Source organism: Pomacea canaliculata, linkage group LG9, assembly GCF_003073045.1.
Source record: "Pomacea canaliculata isolate SZHN2017 linkage group LG9, ASM307304v1, whole genome shotgun sequence".
NCBI classification, from domain to species: Eukaryota; Metazoa; Mollusca; class Gastropoda; order Architaenioglossa; family Ampullariidae; genus Pomacea; species Pomacea canaliculata.
Window position 1 is genome coordinate 20237953 of NC_037598.1, and position 20027 is coordinate 20257979.

A 20027-nucleotide genomic window follows, 5' to 3' on the forward strand; every position below is an offset into this window, starting at 1 on the left:
GCATCATCATCATCCATCCCTCATCCACCATCATCCATCCATCATTATCATCGTCGTCGAATTTGTAGAGCGCATTTCCGGTGTGGAGGCAAGCTCAATGCTCTATACACGAAGGACTACAAATGACCGGACAGTCAACCATACAGGAAACATAATCGACTGCAAACAGATGACACCGTGGAAAAAATGCACAACAAATCTAGATGAAGAAAAAAAACCCTGAGCAATAAACAGGATATTACTCAACTGAGGAGTGAATATGATATTACTCTTGATTATAAAAGATATTTTTTGAGGAAGGGGATTCTGAGAGCGGACTTGAAGCCATCGATTGTAGAAAAAGTTCGAAGAGAAAGGGGCAGATAATTCTAAACAGTAAGGTGTGAGTACGAGAAAAAATTTTTTCGACTGGTGCGTGGCAAGATCAACAGACCGAAGAGACCGACTCGGGTGGTAAGGCTCGGTTGCTCAGATGTTGCTGAGACAGGTATGTAGTTGGGAGGCCGTGAAGACAACGGTAACACAACGTAGGGATCTTGTAATCAATGCGAGTTTTAATTTGCAGCCTGTCAGGAGGGGTGTAGTAGGTTCTGCTTTTCGCCTACGGAATCGAAAACATGAGCGGCATTATATTCAGTCTGCTAATGTTTATCCAGCTGACGGTTAGAGAGATCGACGATTAGAGAGTTATCGTAATCCATCCTGGACAACACAAGATGTGACTGATCCTAAGAAGCTCAAGATGGACTTTTGAGATTGCATTGAAATTCAGACTAAGGAAATAATGATGCGTCGATGATAACAGCAAGATTTCAGACGGTCTGGGAAACAGAGATGTTCAATCGAACGAAAGTAAAAATAGAGTATGACAAACATTTCATTTTGGTACACCATTCACCATATGACATTGCCAGCAGTCAACACTAATCAGAGAGAGAGAGACTGAGCACCAGTTAGGATTATTACGCTGACAGTCTGCGTTCCTCGTGGTTCTGAAAACTGCTACTAGCACGAGAAATGCAGAGTTTCAACGTCAAAATAACCCGAACTGTCACTCTGTTTGGGTGTTGACGGCTGGCGATGTTGTGAATGGTGTACCAACGTGACGTAGTACACTGTTAACGTGACGTAGTCCACTGCTAGCGGTGCTCGTTGATTGCAGGTACGAATCGCGTACTTTGCTAGACTTGGCTGCCATCAGTGTGTGCTCATGTTAAAATCAATTCTATTTAAATAGAACGCGGATACTGTACACAATTCTCTCACATTTCTGTAAAATAAATATGAGAAACGAGGTAAAATTTCATAAATGTGATCTATTTAGCTGCCTTACACACACATACGCACGTGCGCGTTTGCAAACACCGACTTAACGACCCACGCACGCACTCCCAATTATTTTAAATACCATCTTTTATTTTGTAGAAAGGGCAGGAATACAACAAAGTACAATTTACAAAACAACGGACACAACAGAAAACAGTAGCAACAACACTAGACTGTGTATGTATCGTGTCCCAAATATTCACGTTTTTGTTTGAAAGTTGTGTGGCAGAGGGTAAAGGCTTCTTATGGCTTTCTGTTTAAAACTAGGCATTTAAAATAGCTGAGCACAGTAAATATTATTTCTTCACCTCCATCTACTTGGCTTCTGTTGTTGCATCGTTAAAACCTTTCTTCCCACCACCATGCACGTAAATTCCATTACCGCACAGATGCACCACCATCACCACCACCACCAGCAGCATTTCTGGTAAAAATATGACCTCCACATGATCTCAACACTGACAATCATTATGTCCATATTATGCAAAGGGATGGTCGTCATACAAGGGAAAAGGGCTCAGAGGGTTCCTACAAGGCTGTGATCTCTTCGGTAACTCCACCAATATCCTGCTCAAGCTGGATGGAGGGACGGTAGGCTGGATTGTATATGCCCCCGGCATCCGGTTCAAGCTGGATGGATGGACGGTAGGCTGGGTTGTAGATGCCCCCTGCATCCGGTTCAAGCTGGATGGAGGGACGGTAGGCTGGGTTGTAGATGCCCCCGGAATCCGGTTCAAGCTGGATGGAAGGACGGTAGGCCGGGTTGTAAATACCCCCTGCATCTCGATCCAGCTGAAAGGAAAGCCGGTAGGCTGGGTTGTAGATGGCCCCGGCAACTCTGTCGCTGTGACGGTTGACGTCGGCGCCAACCGTCACATTGCGCACGGCGTCGGCATCGCTCGCCTCTTCCGCTGAAGTCCGCCGCGACGCGACGCCGGTTCTGCCCCTGTGCCACATGGGGTTGGAGTTGGCGATGGTGGCGATGCCGTTCTCCTTGCCGCTCCGTTTACGAAAGTTCAGCAGCCATGACGACGAAGATGCCACAACCGCCGACTGGCCGGCCTGTAGTTTCACCAGCCCTTGCACCCAGACCGTCCGGTACACCTGCACGCACGCGCCGCTCAACGCGCGGATGACGAACACCGCCACGAAGTAGTACACGGCCCCACCATCCGCCATCGTCGTGCCGGCCAGAGCGCATGCCTCGCATGCCAGGCCCCAGAACAGTAGGTACGGTCCATAGCACATCGCCCACGTGATCAGCTCCACCACCACCGTCACGCGCAGCTTCCGGTAGCGCTGGGCCTCGCGCAGGTAGAGCGTCGGGTCGGCTTCCGGCCGCAAGGTCAGGTCGCGTCGTCGGCGCAAAAGCAGGAGGACGAGGGTGCTTCCGGCGACGCACAGCAGCCACAGCAAGCCGACGAAGAGGAGGAAGTGCCACGGGAAGAAGGTGAAAAAGGCGAAGGCATCGTGCCCGCTGGCTTCCCAGTGGTTCCAGCCCAGCAAGGGCATGAAACCCAGCACAAAAGAAGTGTTCCAGAGAAAGACCATGCCGGTGATGATGGAGGCCTTGTCCATGCGCTGGGCGTACCACAGCGGAGCCGTGACCCGTGCCACTCGGTCAAGGTTCATGAACAGAAGGGAGAAGGAGGCAGCAGTGGTTGCCGTGAAGAAGAAGCTCTCCGGAAGGAAGAAATTGATGATGAGGTTGTCCGCGTACAGGATCATGGCCATCTTGCCCGCGCCGTAGCAGCCAACCAGAACGTCGGCCAGGCAGAACATCCGGACGAAGACCATGACGGGGCTCTGGCCCCCGCCCGTGAACTTGGTCAGGAACAAGGCCGCCACGTTGCAGACGATCGCAAGTAAGGAGAGGCAGAGGACGGTGACCACCTGCCCGTGGCCTAGCAACAGGAGCAGCTCTGTCTGGTTCCGGTGAAAGGCTGACGTCATGTAAGTACTCAGTTCCAATGATCCATCGGCAGTTTCTGGCAGATTCGATTGGCAAGAATATGTGCCTTCGCATGTCATGACGCCCTGACGTCCGAGGACGAACAACTGTTGTAAAGCACTTTGCTGCAGCTGCTCCGTCAGAAAAAAAAAGTTACCGGCACAGGGTTATTATTTTAATCCAAAACAGAAGTTGTACTCAAGGAACGGACATACAAAATTGTCACACGTCTTCAACGTTTTCTGAAAATTCTGGTCCCTTTCGGACAGTTTCGAGAAACACAAACAAAGGGTGCTGAGCCACGTACTTTTTTACACACACGTATCCGATCGTTTTTGACAACACCTCTCGAACACCGCTGCTGAAACCGGAACGAAACAAACCATTGATGAAGGCATGCACACAATCATCGCACGTTCAGAGGACGGTAAGAAATCCCAGGATGACGCCTGTCGATCCCAATCATGGCGCAGGTGATGACATGTATCACTCTTCCGCTGCATTCTAACCAGTGAACACATCGATTTCTGTATGACGAGCAGTACCTATGAAGCACTCTCCTTCCTGGAAGTCACAAAACAACAAAAGGTGATTTTTTCCCCACTGGACTGTACACACCGTTGCTGCTGCTGCTGTTGCTGAGTTTATCGTCCTGTTGCCCTATACCATGTATGCCAGACTACCTCGGAATGCTTTGATCGGACAAATGTTCGCCAGCGCATCTCGGAAAAGTTCGTCATAACGGGATTCTTCTGCTTGTTATCTCAAACGCACCTAGCCAGTCTCTTCTTTTAGGCACAGCAGTAAGTACTGGTCGATGATGATTGTTTTGTTTATGTTGTTTCCGGCAAAAGAGATCGCCGCACAACACGGACACAAAGCACACTGCATTTTAATTGTACAAGGTTTGCAACAAATCTTTTCCGCCATCTTCCTGCTCTTGCCCTGCGGCAGTATTTAACCGAGGTTGGAAATTTATTTTCCAGACGTTGATTGGGAGTCAGAGAGGGGGAAGGGGAGAGAGAGAAGTATAGTCTAGACGCTCACAGCGGACGTTAACGTCACGTAGTGATTATTTCTCCGAGCACAGGAAACAGAGATTACGACTAACGAAACAAAGGGCACGACCCTGCCGTGCAACAGATCGGGGTCTGTCACCTGCCATCACGACAGGACACATAATTATGGCGTGTACAGTAAGTCGTGTACAGTACACGGTGCTATGGCTGACTATGTTCCAACGGTAAGTAAAATGCGATTCAGTGGGAGGAGGGGAAGCAGGGAAGGTGAGGGTGGGGCAGGGCCAGGACGGCACGTGCCGCGCCGCGCCGGAGCGAGAGGACGTAAGCACGTGTCACGTGGTGCGCGCGACGTACGGCCCACGCAGCTGGCCACACGGCAATGATCGTTTCGCACCTTGCAGGCCAAAGGTGTCCCACCGTCTGTTGCCCATGCTCGCGCCATCAAACGCAACTTCAGTCTCTATTCCCAGGTGTGGCGGGCGGACTGCAGGCTAATCGCTCGTTGCACCTCGCTTTTGTTAGCGTCTGGCGGCACGTGCAGCCCTCTGCTGTAATGCATGCTGGGTATTCGGTACATGACTATAAAACACACACACACAAACGTACGTGGCGGTACAGGTACGTGCTTTTTTCCTCTCTGAAAAATCGTAAATCTTTCAGCGCGTACCCTGCACCACCATTAGCATCAACAGCGATGCCACTTCCTGGTGTGATAACGACATTGACGATGCGAGCTGAAAGGTAAAGATCAACAAGATAAATGGACAACTCTGGGCATCCATTGTACTTTCGCACCACAAAACGATCCCAACCTCATTCTATTTTATATCTTTTGTGTTCTACTCTTAAAGCGCACTGAGCCCGCTGGCAAGAATAAGCGATGAAAATTGTTTTGAATGAACTATGTTAATAGGACTTGAAGTAAAACAAAAGTAACCGAAAAAAAAACATCAGATAGGATAAAGATATAAAGAAGCGAATGTATTCTTCGTCTAGTTCAGTTTCGAATGTGAAGTATTTGCTTTATTGCATAAAGAAAAACAGCTTTCCAAGAACGACCAACTTAAGAAAGAAATCTCCATGAAAGTCAAACAACTGGCTCCAATTCATTCCTCTAAACATGCTTCTTTGTCAAGCAAATGTTTGGCGACTGACATTGTTCCTCACGTTTCCATAGAAATCTGTGGATTTTAAATTCTATGTCTCAACAGTAATCTATCTCCCTCTCCTGCAGACAGGAAAAAGACGGGATGCATGAAGAAAACCGATAAGGTAGAAGCAACATCACCTGCTTCTTTTGTTCATTTTCTTGAACAGATCGTCGCAAAAAGCAACTGACAGATTCTCTCTCTTTCCAATATACAAGATAATGCTATCAGCGTAAATTCAGAGAATGACTGCCCGGACAAACACACACACACAAAATAAAAATAAATAAAAAAGAAAACTGCAAAAGAATTTGCCTAGCTACAATTTTCCGAAGAATTTCTGCTTCCAAAGAGTCTGAGCATGCCCCTGCAGTGTGCTCGTTCGGTAATTCACACCCGGGGCTGGTAAACGCGTTATTCACACTGTACTCTAGAAGTAGTTTACACATCACCCCCAAAGCATCCTCCTTCATTAGCCAAGGATATTTCAAAGCTTCTTTGAGTACGTGTCTTCTTTTCACCTGCGATCTCAGTCTCAGAGATGAAGACCATCAACATTTGCACTGACCACCTCAGCCACCAGACAGCTACCATCATTTGTCTAGATTAGACCAGGAGATAATCAGTACTACAAACTAAGTCTTTAGAGCGCAAACTGATATTGTATTGGTTTGTTCTTTAAAGAACAATGTGAAAAACTACATAACTATCTGATAACTAGTCATGAGTAATCAGTTAAAAAGGAAAAGACTTATTGCGAAAATTATGTAGACCTATGAAGTTGATGTTTGTAAAGACCTACGTCTGATATATACAACGCTGCCAGGATTTAAATAAAAATAAGGTAGCAGTAAGATTAGAGCAACATGGATCAATCCTTAATCAACAGAGAGAGAGAAAGAAAGAGTGGGTTGTCTGTTTTTTGACAGAAACAGCTGCTCGAAACTACATGAAAGTTCTGTCGCCCTACTCTCAGAAGCTGCCATGGAAATATTTACTGCTGACCAACAGTCTGCGCTCCACTCGATTCATAATGGAACACTGTGTTAATGTAAACTAGTGAGGAGAGAGAAACGCTTTCGACGAAACTGTTGTTTGCAGTCGTTTCCACGGTTACGGAAGAAACTCCGGCTATCTGGCTTGGGAAGAAGCCAGGTGGTGCCCTCAGGGTCCCCCTTTTTAGGACCTTTGAGAGTTTCTTCCTATTCTTAACAGCGTCATGTTGACAAGATGACTCATTTTATATCCCTCTCTGCTTCCCTCTGTAAATATTTTTTCCTTTTCCCAGTCTCTCTCCTCAAGGCCGTTTTCAACCAAACAACGCTCTTGAGTATCCTAAAGTACCAGTGTACTTGCATGGGAATCGGTAAATGTACTGGCAGGTACATTGGTAAATGTGTAGGTAAACATGTTTGGACCTAGTATTTTGGCCAAGTTACCATTTGTATAGGCAAGTATATTGACAAATGTATCAGTAAACAGGTCTGGACTTAGTATATTGGCCAAAATTCCAATATATCGAAGGTTTTCCCCAAAGCACTGGTTTCTTGTGACCTTCAAACAGCTTTGGCAGCCTAGGTCAAATGTTTGTAGCAATATATACTAAGAAAAAAATATTAAAAAAAGGAAATTAAGACCAAGGACTCTGTACCTTACTTTATGTGGTTCACAATGTCTAGATGGAATACAAAGTCCAACTCCTTGCATCATCTGTAATCGCCCTGTCACAGCCATGAGCCTCTGAGTGACCCTTAATCACCAGCTTTATGTGTTGAAATTATAGATTCAATTCTCACACTTATCTTTCTTTTTGTTTAAAAAAATACATGTCTAAATTTGCACTGCACATCATTTTTCTTGATTTTTTTATATTTTTCAACTTGTTAGTGTATACATCATGGGTTAATGCATAAGCTTGGATTGAGGTTTGGGTTAGGGATACGGATATGATGCCAAGCAAAGCATATAATGAAGATGTACACATATAAGGCAAGTGTTGCCTAACTCGATAGTAAATATGCCATCTGCATTCTCCTTTATGGATTTGTTGACATCAGAACAATTTCATACAAGTCACCCCTATTCGAATATCAAACAAATAAGCTGGAGAAAACAACAAAGCCTCTTCTTTGAAACAATTCTGGTTTGAGGACTCACTTTAGGAATATGGGAATGGGGTCCAGCAATAGCAAGATATGATCAGTGCTAAAGTTTTGCTTGACAAACACTATTTCAGACAAACTAAAGTTCAGACAAACTTAAGTTCAGACAAAACAACTAAAAGCAGTCAACAGGGTTAGATCTCTCATCAGCCCTCAATTTTGCAATGGGTGTTGACAGTGTAAGAGATAATATCGTATTTTTCCACTTGAAAGAAATAAGTTCATTTTCTGCTCTACCAGTTTCTAATAACAATTATTTCACTGGGGAATTCTTTTCCTTCCCTAATTTTAAAGCCATTAGCATGATACAAACAGCGGTTGAAACAGTCAACATTAATCCACCAACACATAACTAAATGATAATTTCTTTTTCCGGTCGTAACCAGACTTTTGAAAAGATGGCAAGGAGTAACATTTCGACTCTTTCTAACAACTAGGCTTGTGTTCCTAGTTTAAATAAAACAGGTATGACATTAATGACCTTACTAACATTTGTAGCCATCATTAATAGAATAAGAAATCATCAAAATCTACCAAATCACCACTTAAAAATGCAAAGAAGTTAGTTACAAACAGCCAGATCTCTCACTAACAGAGAGATCAAAAGGATGTCAGACAGAAATTTCAGACAGGAGTGACAGAAGTTCTATATTCTAAGTTACAGATATGCACAGTAGGCAAGATTAAAATAATCTGAGTGAAATTTCAATCCATTTACTGCATTGTTGTTTATAGGCAAGAAGCTAAGGATGGAAAGTTAAAGGTGCCGTGTACAGTATAGATCACTGGCTGGAAAAGTTTACCTATTTGAAACTGCTCTACTATATACTGCTGACTCCAATAGAGAAGTTTCAACCAGTTAAAGCCAGTGGTCTAAAGCATCCTGTGTTGAGGTTTGATTAACTTATGCAACAGTCAAGGTCAGCACCAACCCTAAGACTGCAAATCCATTATAAATTACTCTCAGTAATTTGCTTATTGGAAAAAATGTGTGAAAAGGATTTATTGCTGCAAAATGGGGAAATTTTGTAATGGTTATAAAATATTCAAACCTAGGAATAGCTAAAAAAAAAACCAAAAACGTCCTAACAAAGGAGTTTAGCATACAAAGAAAGTTTGCATGTAGCAGTACCTTTAAAGCAGTGGTTCTCAACCTGTGGGGCGCGACCCCCTGGGGGGTCGCGACGTGCCTACAAGGGGGTCGCGAAGGTGGTCATTTTTTAAAAAAGTTTCTTATACCGGTATTAGTGAAATTAGTTTACATTGTGTAACCGAGTGGTGAGGGCGATCAAACTCCAAATCTCTTCTCCCTATTCAAGTACACTGTCTCGGCAATGCAGTGACTTCTCACTTCCAAAACTCAAAACACAATCCTCCTCTCAACAATTAAGCCTCCAATCTCCCTCCTCTCGCCTTTTGCCCTCTCTCTCTCCCAATCTCTCATCGCTGACTCCCCTCTCCCTCTCCAGCAATGAAAGTTCTTCTGCCATTTTCAACTTTGTATATGTGTTAGCAAGGATTTTCAGCATTGGCAGCACTGAAGTCGAAATACAGAAATCGTGTGGACGCAGAGTCTGAGCTGCAAATAGCAGTGGGTACGAACATCGCACACAGGTTCGCTTCTCTGTGCAACAGCAAGCAGGCTCAACCTTCTCATTAATCAAAGTGAGTGTCTAATAAAATAATATTTATTAGCACCACAGAATTTGCTTTAGTAAAATTTCATTAACAGTTATACTTCTTGTAGATACGAACTTTGTTCTTCCGTTGTTGATTTCCTCAACGCGGCGTTCGAGGTTAGCTAAGCCCCCCCCCCCACCCCCCGCTCTTCCACCGACCTAGCTGGCTAAGGGGGTCGCGGACGTACCGGTGTTCGTCAGGGGGGGCGTCACAAGTAAAAGGTTGAGAACCGCTGCTTTAAAGGTATAATTTACAAGAAAATCGAGTCTTTCCTTATTTTACAGTTTGTTTTTTTGTTTTTAAGAAACTAAAGTTGTACTTACTGATTCCTGTTAGTGCTACACCAACATCAGTAACATCCACGTTGTAGGTGTTACGGAGTGAGTTTGCATCCTCTTTCATCCCGTCCCATAGGTCATCGTCATCTAATTTTTCTGGATAAATAGAAAAGTATTCAAATCAATTAAAAAAATCCATGAACAATGGCAAGTTCTTTAATTAAACATGCATATAAGTACACATAAACATACCTGCATCTGCTAATGACTGCTGTTCTTCCTTGGCAATTGATGATGATGTCACATTTAATTTGGCATGTCCACGGAGAACGAGCTCATGATTAATGCATAGATCATCATCCGCATCATCAATGAGGATAACTTGCAATGGGCTTTTCTGAACAGCATCTCCCCTAATATGACAGAAAGGAGAAATCCTTTAACTGTTTTCAGAAATGAAGGCTTCAATAACTGTCAAAGTACACTTCGACTCTAATATTTGCAATGATCACAGACAGATTAAACAGTCATTGAACACCTGGCATTACAGAGATTAAACCACTGCAAAAATCATTAAATATTAAAGAAATTGCAGAATAACAATATACAAAGATTATAGACTATCTATCTATCTATCTATTCCTCTTTGTGCATCAGGTTGCACATAAGGCCTCAACCAGAGTCCGCCACCGATGTCGATCGTCTGAAACCCGCTCTAGGTGACCCCATGTCCAGCCCTTTCCTTTCATCTCCCTTTCCACTGTTCTTCTCCAAGTTTCCTTTGGGCGGCCTCGTTTTCTTCGGCCGTCGTAGGGCGACTCTGGAAAGGTCTGCTGTCTGCTGGCGGAGCACATGTCCAATCCATCGCCAACGCCTTCGTTGAACCTGCGTGGTGATGGACTCGGTTTCACTTCTTCGGTGGAGTTCTTCGTTGGTGATGGTGTTTGGCCAAAAGATGTTAAGTATGCGCCTGAGGCATCTGTTTTGGAAGACGTCAAGCTTGTTACTGATGGTTTTGGTCATCTTCCAAGATTCTGATCCGTAAAGGAGGGTGCTGATCACATTTGACTTGAAGATTCTCAGCTTGATCTTCTGGCTGATGTTTTTGCCTTCCATGTGCTCCTGAGTGAGGCAAAGGCCTGACTGGCTTTCGCCAGTCGGGGCTCGAATCTCCACCTCCGCATCCCCAGTGTTTGACATTTTGGACCCAAGATAGGTGAAACTGTCAACTTCCTCAATCTCTTCTCCATTTAGTTTGATGCTGTCTTGGACTCTGGCGTTCACTCTCATACTGTTAGTCTTTTTTGTGCTGACCTTCAAGCCAAGGTTTCCAGCTGTTTCTGAGAAGGCCTTTGTTTTTTCCTGCATGTCTTGGTGGCGGTGTGACAGCAGGGCAATGTCATCAGCAAAGTCCAAGTCTTCCAGCGTTGTTGTTGCTGTCATAGTCATGGTCCATCTGAGCCCTCTCCTCTCGCTGTGGGTGGAAGTCTTCATGATCCAGTCCATGGCCAGGATGAAGAGGAACGGCGACAGAATGCAGCCCTGCTTCACCCCGGTACTGACGTTGAAGGGTCTGTGAGCTCCGTGTCACAGACAACCTGGGATTTGAAATCGCTGTACAGCATTGCAATGACCTGAACAAGTTTTGCAGGGACTCCGTAATGCCTCAGGATCTTCCATAAGGACTCGCGGTGGATGCTGTCAAAAGCCTTCTCCAGGTCGATGAAATTGATGTACAGCGGTGTGTTCCATTCGTTGCTCTGCTCCAGAATCTGTCGCAGAATGAAGATGTGTTCGGAGCAGGATCGCCCAGGGCGAAATCCTGCTTGCTGTGGTCGGAGGTCTTTCTCAAGAGTTGCCGTCAGTCTTGACAAAACAATCTTGCTGAAGACCTTGCTGGTGAGGGAAAGAAGTGTTATGCCCCTCCAATTATTGCAGTCTCCAAGATCTCCTTTCTTGGGTAACTTGAAGATGAGCCCTGTCTTCCACGCAACAGGGACCTGCCCTGATTCCCAAATTTGCCTGAAGATTTCAGTCAGCTTGGGAGCTGTCACATTCACGTCTGCTTTCAACATCTCTGCTGTTATTCCATCTGCCCCTGGTGCTTTGCCGCTCTTCATTGTCTTGACTGCTGCTGTCACTTCTTCCAGGCTTGGTGGGTCTGTGCAGATGTCAAGGTCTATAGCTGCTGGCTGGATGTCTGCAAGCTGAGGGGATCTGGTCTGTTCAGAACCGACTCAAAATGTTCCCTCCAGCGCTGTAGTTTTCCTGCCTCTCCCTCGACGACATTACCGTTCACGTCTTTCACTGGCACATCACTGTTCTTAAACCCGTTGTTTAGCTGTTTGTTTATCTTGTACAGTGTCTTCAGGTCATTTTTACTTGCTGCATTTTCTGCTTCATCTGCCAGTTTCTCTATGTGATATCTTTGTCGGTTCTTGTCATCCTCTTTACCTCTTTGTTCAGTTTTGCATATCTTTGTCTGTGTTGTTCCTTCAGGCGTTCAGATCTGGTGCTGTTGATTCTTTGTTTGGCTGACTTTCTCTCTTCTATCTTCCTCCATGTCTCTTCTCTAATCCACTGTTCTTTCTTTTTCCGTTGGAAGCCCAGTATTTTCTCTCCTGATTCCTGTAAGACTCGATTGAAGTCGTCTAAGGTCATCTCTTGTTGGTCTCCTAGTGCCTGGAACCTGTTCTTTACTTCCATAGCAAAGGCCCTTTCGGTGGCTGGATTTTTCAGTTTGCCGGAGTCCACTCTCTGCTGACGTGCCTGTTTTCCTCGTGATCGACGCAGCTTCAGAGAAACTGTGGCTATCACAAGAGTGTGGTCACTGGCAATGTCTGCTCCTCTGTAGGCTCTAACATCTTGAAGTGAGCTCCTCCATTTCGGTTGATGATGACATGGTCTATCTGGTTCTTTGTGATCCCATCTGGTGATGTCCATGTTGCCTTGTGGATGTCTTTGTGTGGGAAGAGTGTGCCTCCAATCAGTAGGTTGTTTTCTTCACAAAAGTCTGCCAGTCTCTCTCCGTTGTCATTGATGGTTCCGATTCCATGTTTGCCCATGACATGCTCCCTGCAGGTGTTGTCACTTCCACCTTGGCATTGAGATCGCCGATGATGAGCAACATGTCGTGGGCTGGAACGCTTTCTGAGGCTGCCTGGAGCTGATCGTAAAAAAGCATCCTTGTCTTCTGCCTCAGAGTCATTTGTTGGTGCATAGCAGGCTAGCACTGTCAGCTTGGTGTACTTGGAATGGAATCTTGCTCTCAAAGGCCTGGGTCCATAAGGCTTCCATTCCAGCAGTGCCTTTTCCGTTTTCTTGTTGAGGAGTAGAGCTACTCCTTCAGAGTGCTGAGCGTCTGATCTTCCTGAGAACAAGATGGTATGTCCTGACGCTAGTCTCCTCTTTCCCGTGCCGGTCCATCTGACCTCACTGACTCCCAGGATGTCCAAGTTGTAGTTGTCAAACTCTTTGACTAGTTGGAGCATCCTGCCAGTCTGGTACAAGGTCTGGACGTTCCAGCACCCCACCCTCAACTTTTGCCTCGGCTTCAGTAAATACAAAAATCTATATCTATAGATATTTCAGTGACACTGTGGTGGGTCTATGCATTATTAGTTGAAAGAGCAGGAAGCAGCATTTATAGGGTTCCAGCTTCCTTAGAAGTGCCAGACAGGTCTCAGAGCCCAGTATTTCCAGCATCTATGGGACTCTTTACACTTCACTTTACTTCTCCTCCCCCCACCCACACTGCAAACATAAGTAAAACAACACTGTCTCTCTGGATAATCAATTAAACATTCCAAGGTACAAGACTTCAAAATGCAGTTGAAGAAATCAATTTATATGCTCAGTATACCAGATGCAACATTTTTCATATGATGAGTGTAGTCTGTGCCAAGCTGATGGATGCAGTTTTACTTATTTGCATAAAATAATATGGGAAAAAAGCTTCAGTAAAATACCTGCACGTATTCTCAGGTATGTCTCCAGACATCACAATGACAGTCAGAACTTTGTTGCCTTGCCCCATCATCTCCTCAAAAGCAGACGTAGCTTCCACCAACCACTTACTTTTCAACCTTTCCCCTCCTGCAGGTTGGACAAAAGCCAAGGAGCACCATAATGCTTGTGGGGGGACTGCATGAAAGTTCTCTGGGAGAGGAAACACTTGAGAAGTGGTGAGCCATTCTGTGTCACCATAGTCGATGTAGAACACCTTGATATTCAATTCAAGTGATGTAGATGCAGATAATGCGGACGGAGTCTTAGTTTCAAGAACAAGTGCTCTGTAGTACTGGTTATCTTTTGTAAATCTAGCACAACACAGAACGCCAGGTTCAAGCACCATGTTTTCACTACAATGCTGCAAGATGGCAGTGGGAGTCTCCTCCAATTTTTTGTTCAGGCTCTCCATTAAATGGAGGAGGGTACGTCCCGTTGACCTGCACACCTTGTGGAGATAGAAGTCAGTTGGACTTAAAACAAGAGAACCCAAAGCTCTGAATTTCTTCCTCTCTTTAAAAATGTCTGGCTCATTGTGCAAACTGCTGCTTAAAGATGCATGGCTCTCATTATTAGTGCTTTCTGAACCAGCGTTTTGAATGTAGCTACCATTCTGGGTCAAGCTTCTTTCCATAAGGGCACTCTCACTACTGCCAACATTCATTTCCTCTTGACTGACCATGACATCTTGCTGTCCATGCTGCTTGTGACCTTTTTCACTTACCATTTCTTTGAGCTTAACACTTTCTCGTCTTTCATTCTGCAGTCCAAGACTCCTGAAAATCATCCGCTGAAAAGGCCTCATTCTGCCATCACTCATACTCCTTAACGCAAATGATTTGTCTTTTTTAGGCCGACACACACTGGATGTTGGATGCAACAGAATGGATTTTCTGGCTGTAGTATGCAATTCACAAGAGATTCCATTTGTTTCTGATGCTGTGTTCACTTCAGTACTAACAGCAATCTGTCTACCTGAAGCTGTGGCAGATTTGGCAAATGCAGTTGTGTTGTTCGTAGCTTCAGAATCTGCTGCAGGACAAAGGCTGCCGTTGTTTTCAAGAAGAAAGGATTTGAGGGTTGATAAGTCAACAGCTTGAGCAACATTCTGGATGATGAGATCAATTGACAAACTGATGTTCATGTCTTCCATGCTGACCTGCACAATAAGAAAATCGTATAAAAATGATTATAGAAACAGCTGAGAAGCAATGAAAGTTAGAGTATCCTTGATGACAAAACTCTAACAAAGAAGGATTGTTTCAACAGATGTAAGAACAGTAAAATTTTACTGCTAAAAAATGGATACCATGTGGACTTCATGTACAAATCTGTTCAAATAGTAATAAACATTAAGATCTAACAATGATTTGTTTCAAGATTCCAGTTTGATGATCTTGATAGAGTCTGAAACTGCTGATGATACTTTGCGCTGTGCTGAAATCTTGATTGCTCACAGTGATTTTGTTCTTCACCTGCACTTCAAGGATGCCTGATCTTTACGTCAGTATGACTCTTGGTGACAGGAACCAGCTATGCCCATTATCAGATCTACTCATCTTTAGAATCTTACACAAGGAGTGACCCTTAAGGAACAGTATTGCCTGGCAATTGAAACTATGAATCTTCAGGCCTGGATGGAGAAAGAAGCAGAGAAGAATGCCAATCCTAATGCAGGGTATTTCTGTGCACATTTAGGACTCATGACAACCTACAGGCTGACTGCTGACTGCTACTTGCAGCAGACTGATCTGTATACCATCCCTGAGAGGGACATGCTCTGGTATTTTAAGGAAGTCTTGTTTGACTTTGTGTTCTGAGTCAATAGGTTGGTTTGTCAAAGCTGTATGTGTGATAAATTTATTGTTTTCCTGTCTGTGTTGCTACATTTCAAGATGTGAGATGTATTTTATATCAGAAAGTCAGAGTGACAAAAAGATTTTATTGTCTTTTTCTTTTCCTTTGTAAATGCCATAAGCACCCCATCAGCGAGGTCAGCATGTCATATTATTATTAAATCAGTAAATCACTGAAAACATATACACCGTAACCATGAACAACACCACATTCAACTACTATACTATTATATTTACTAGTATTTCTGAACATTTCTGAAAAACAAGAACACCTGTGAAACTTGGGATAGGCTGAAGTGTTTGAACCGAGAATAACAGCACTTCACAGAAGGACTTCCCATAGAGGTTTATGTTGTTTCAGAGCACAGAGTTGAGTAGATAAATATTGTTACACCATGCCTATTGTTCTGGATCATGGGATACAACTCAAAAATAAAACTGAAATTGAGAATTGTCTTCACAGATCTATAAAACCTATGGCATGCGTGTATGCTGTTTAGTTTACTTTATTCCTTGTTGTTCCCCTGAGGAGCATCGGGCTGCATTTGTACTGTATGATCTGTTAAATTTGACAGTGTATCAAGTCATATTGGTCATCAAGTCATGTTGGTTGGTACAATATAACTTACTATTATTTTGTCTCTCCTTTGGTGGAAAAAAACATCAGTCACACAAAATCAACTGAACTCATCACACCATCTAAACAACGTCAAATATCTTCACCACCAAAGCTTAACCAAAAAGAATTAATCTGCCAAAGTTGACAGGAAAAACACTTACCCCTGCAGCTGCAGTCGGAGATGTTGGCCACATCAGGTTGACAACAGCTGGGATGGCAGAAGCTGGTGGTGGCTGCCACAAGACTTCACAAATTACCCACTGATTGACACTTTGTGAGAAAAGGTTAATGGCTTCATCTGGCCACAAGCCACTTTTGCTTGTTGGCATAACCTGTTATTGAAAACACGAGTCACTTATAAGTAATTTCTACTAACACTTTTGTCTGAAAATTTTTCATCAATGAGAATGCTAAGAAAAGTGTGTTCTGTGTATGTATGCATGTACAGTGCTTCTAGTCTGGTTTTGGTGCTGAGTAAAGCTTCTATGTAAATGCACACTATTATTATAAAATACAAATTTATTTATTCCAGAGGAAAGCAAAGATACTAACATTGACTTGTGTCTACTCGGGGTATACTAATCTTTAAACACTGAGAATTTTGCCTGTCCACTGTGCAATGTCATATTAAGAGATGGATATGGCTTCTTACTACCAACCTTCCCCTGGCCGTTGTTGGTTTCATCTAGAACATCACGTCATGAATTTGATATTTTAGTGCATGCTTGATGTCCTAAAGCTTGTATCTTAGGAGTAAAAAGAAGTTTATTTGCTGAGATTTTAAGCATTTGCATCTTGTGATGTACAAAACAAATTTGTTTAAAACACAATGTTCCTTTACTAGGCCATAAGGGTGTCCGGTCACTTAATCCCCAGTCACTTCATCCCCGACACTTCATCCCCGACACTTCATCCCCGAGACATTTAATCCCCAGACACTTCATCCCAGACACTTCATCCCCGACACTTCATCCCCGACACTTCATCCCCGAGACACTTCATCCCCGAGACATTTAATCCCCGAGACTTTTAATCCCCGACACTTCCTCTTCAGGACAAATCAAGTGCAACCTATAATAGATTGTTGGGTGCAGTTACAGAGCTAGTGCCTAATGCAGCTCCAGAGACTATAGTAACAGACTTTGAGAAAGCTGCGATGACCGCTTTTAGAGAGAAGTTTCAGTCATGTAAAGTAACGGGCTGTTACTTTCACTTAAGTCAAGCGGTATTACGCAAAGTCTCTGAACTGGGTATGAGAAGTGACTATGACGAAGACGACGAGTTACGTGGAATGGTCAGATGCCTCCCAGCACTTGCCTATGTACGTGAGGAAGACATCGTCGATTCCTTCGAATTGCTTGCAGAGTCAATGCCACAACATGATCGCATGCCGGAACTTCTATCCTACTTCGAGCATACGTACATACGGGCCGCAGACTGCGCGGTAGAGGGATAACTACGCTTCAGCTTTATTCCCTCCAGACACTTGGAACAAATACCTGACGTCATCGGCGGTGTTGCACGAACAAACAACTCTGTGGAGGGTTGGCATCACGCCCTTCAATCTCTCTTCTCCTGTCATCACCCAACGATGTGGACATTCCTTGATGGTCTACGTAAGGATTGTCAGCTACACAAGGCGTCTGTTCTACAATCATGCGCCGGCACAGAGAAGCGTCCAAAGAAGAAATACGCTGAGTTAGCCAGGAGAATTAGCAACATTGTAGAGAAATATGAGTCAATGGATCGTCTTCTGTACCTCCGATCATTAGCTTACCTTTCATATTGATTAACAGCAATTACCTCCCGAACACTCAAGAACAATTTTCATATCATATTGTTGAAGAACATTACATTTACTTGCTTATATGAATTTTAACTAATGTTGTAGATGTTCAAATGACGTTGAAGTTAATAGCATGATTTGAATTTGAATTATTTGAATTTCAATTAATAAATTTCAATAAAATTTTTCGCTGACTTCATAATTTTTATAGTTAAGAATTTAGTTTAGGGATGAAGTGTCTGGGGATGAAGTGCTTAGGGATTAAATGTCTCGGGGATGAAGTGTCGGGGATGAAGTGTCGGGGATGAAGTGTCTGGGGATTAAGTGACTGGGAACCGGCCATAAGACCTCAAACTTCATGCCTGCAATCATATCACATGCACACATATTCTGTGGTCCAGTTTAAAACTATATTCTTACTCCAGCCAGGCAGCAATGAATTGCAAGGGCAGGTAATGTCTGCAGTTCCAGTGGCAAGGTCAGCAGCATGTTCTTCTGACAAGTGTGGATGTTTCCAAAGTCAATAAAAAACACCCCTACATTTTCTTCTGAAAAGACCATACTCTTTCATGTTTTGATGAGATGAAAACTTATAAAATAAAAATTTCTACAACAAAACAAACAAACCTAAAGAACAAAGAAAATGCTGAGTGACTGGTATTTACTGATAAATTCTCACTGAAAGGTTGAAAAACAAATTCCACAGCAGCATATAAACTAAGAGAAACAATACAACTTTTTTACCTTTACTTTAAAATGATTTATAAATGTGCTCAAACAAAAACTAAAGTTTATATACCTTTGACTCTTATTTACAAAAACAGAGCAAAATAGAAATTGCAACAGCATAACTGGTGTTACTGGCAAAAGCACTTTTATTAATATGATTTGCAATAGCTTGCCTTCATATTTTTCAGGAATATAGTAATTTTTTTTTAAAGATGAAAAAAATCACAACAGCATTAAATAAAGAGCAATACCTGATAATAAGTACTTGCATCACTTCAAGAATATTGAAAACTGTATTAAATCTTTACATATATTTTGCAAGAATTATTTCAAAAACTCAGAACACAAGAAATCCATAATTTTAAAAAATACTTGAATACTTACTGAGAACATATTGTATATATGCACGGTAAAAAAAGTTATCAGTGTACTTGGCCAAGCAAAGTGTCCCTTTCTCAACAATTTCCAAGCATGGTAGATTCTGTTGTGTATACTTCCTGCAGCATATAAAGTAATATTAAATTCTCCATTAAAATATTAAATAAAGAGATATTTTTTAATGTACTATATTGTTCAACAACAGCCCAATATTGCTACCTTTGTAGGATCTGAAACATTACCCTTTCATTGTGGGTTTTTTAAAAAATAGTTTTGTAGTTTAAATGACAATAATCAGATAAAACAAAATACATTTTTTTCTGTTACATGCAAGTTGCATCAATAAACATCTATTGAATTGATGCAAACAAGTGGTTTGATGCAATGATAACATGGACAAGTGAATACAGAAGGCAGAACTGATTTATTATGCTCATCACCTTATTTCTGCAGAGAGGTTGGCAGCATCTTGCTCTGAAGTGAGGACATAAAAACTCGAAGGGTTCTCTACAGCACTAACTATCACCTTCACTGCTTTGCCTTCCGGCAACCTATTAGATGTAACTTCAGCATCCACAGCTGTACAAGTCATTGGTTCTCTAAGAACAGGGGGCACTTGCAGCAATTCTTCAGAATTAGAAACTAAAGGATGGCAGTGATGAGACAGTTCTTGCGTCAATCCTACTTCTGATGGTAATGCAGAAGAAATAAGTGGATGGCATAAAGAAGAAGAAGGGGAAGGCAGATCTGGAACAGAGTTAGTCTGCTGTGGATGAGGAGTCTCTTTGCTAACACTGACATCAGGTCTTGGCTCGACAGCCTGCAGCTTGCTGTTGTTGGACTGCTCATTTTTTGGTGGTTTGCTACTGCAATCTTGATGCCCTGCAGTAGGTTCTGGTAAAAACGTAAGAAAAATCACAAAACTTAAATGTTCATAAGCATGTCCTTCCTCTTTGTTAAAGACAAGAATATTTTTTTTAATTTAAATATAGTCAATACAACTTTTTCTTAGACTTTCATAGCTCGCATTGCTTGACTGATCACTTCCATGCCTAAAACAGATGTTAAGGACTTTCTTGCTTTT

General features: G+C 43.0%; 2 protein-coding genes across 2 annotated transcripts in view; both read right to left on the bottom strand.

Annotated features, from left to right (window-relative positions):
• The window catches only part of LOC112572950, a 46838-nt gene that overhangs the window by 22447 nt on the left and 4364 nt on the right, over window positions 1-20027 (bottom strand). The window contains exons 6-12 of the mRNA XM_025252953.1: window positions 19384-19837; window positions 18950-19062; window positions 18257-18384; window positions 16212-16382; window positions 13536-14734; window positions 9820-9980; window positions 9613-9723 (exon numbers count right to left, since the gene is read on the bottom strand). Of these exons, the coding sequence (XP_025108738.1) occupies window positions 9613-9723; window positions 9820-9980; window positions 13536-14734; window positions 16212-16382; window positions 18257-18384; window positions 18950-19062; window positions 19384-19837 (2337 nt within the window). The remainder of the gene's footprint in view (window positions 1-9612; window positions 9724-9819; window positions 9981-13535; window positions 14735-16211; window positions 16383-18256; window positions 18385-18949; window positions 19063-19383; window positions 19838-20027) is intronic.
• Window positions 263-5949, bottom strand: LOC112572952. The gene has a single exon (XM_025252958.1). The coding sequence runs from the start codon at window positions 3355-3357 to the stop codon at window positions 1855-1857; it is 1503 nt and encodes a 500-aa protein (XP_025108743.1). The 5' UTR covers window positions 3358-5949; the 3' UTR covers window positions 263-1854.

What these genes read in the sequence shown, in the direction of transcription:
- LOC112572952 (XM_025252958.1), bottom strand. Translation starts at nt 3,357, where the DNA reads ATGACATGCGAAGGCACATATTCTTGCCAATCGAATCTGCCAGAAACT.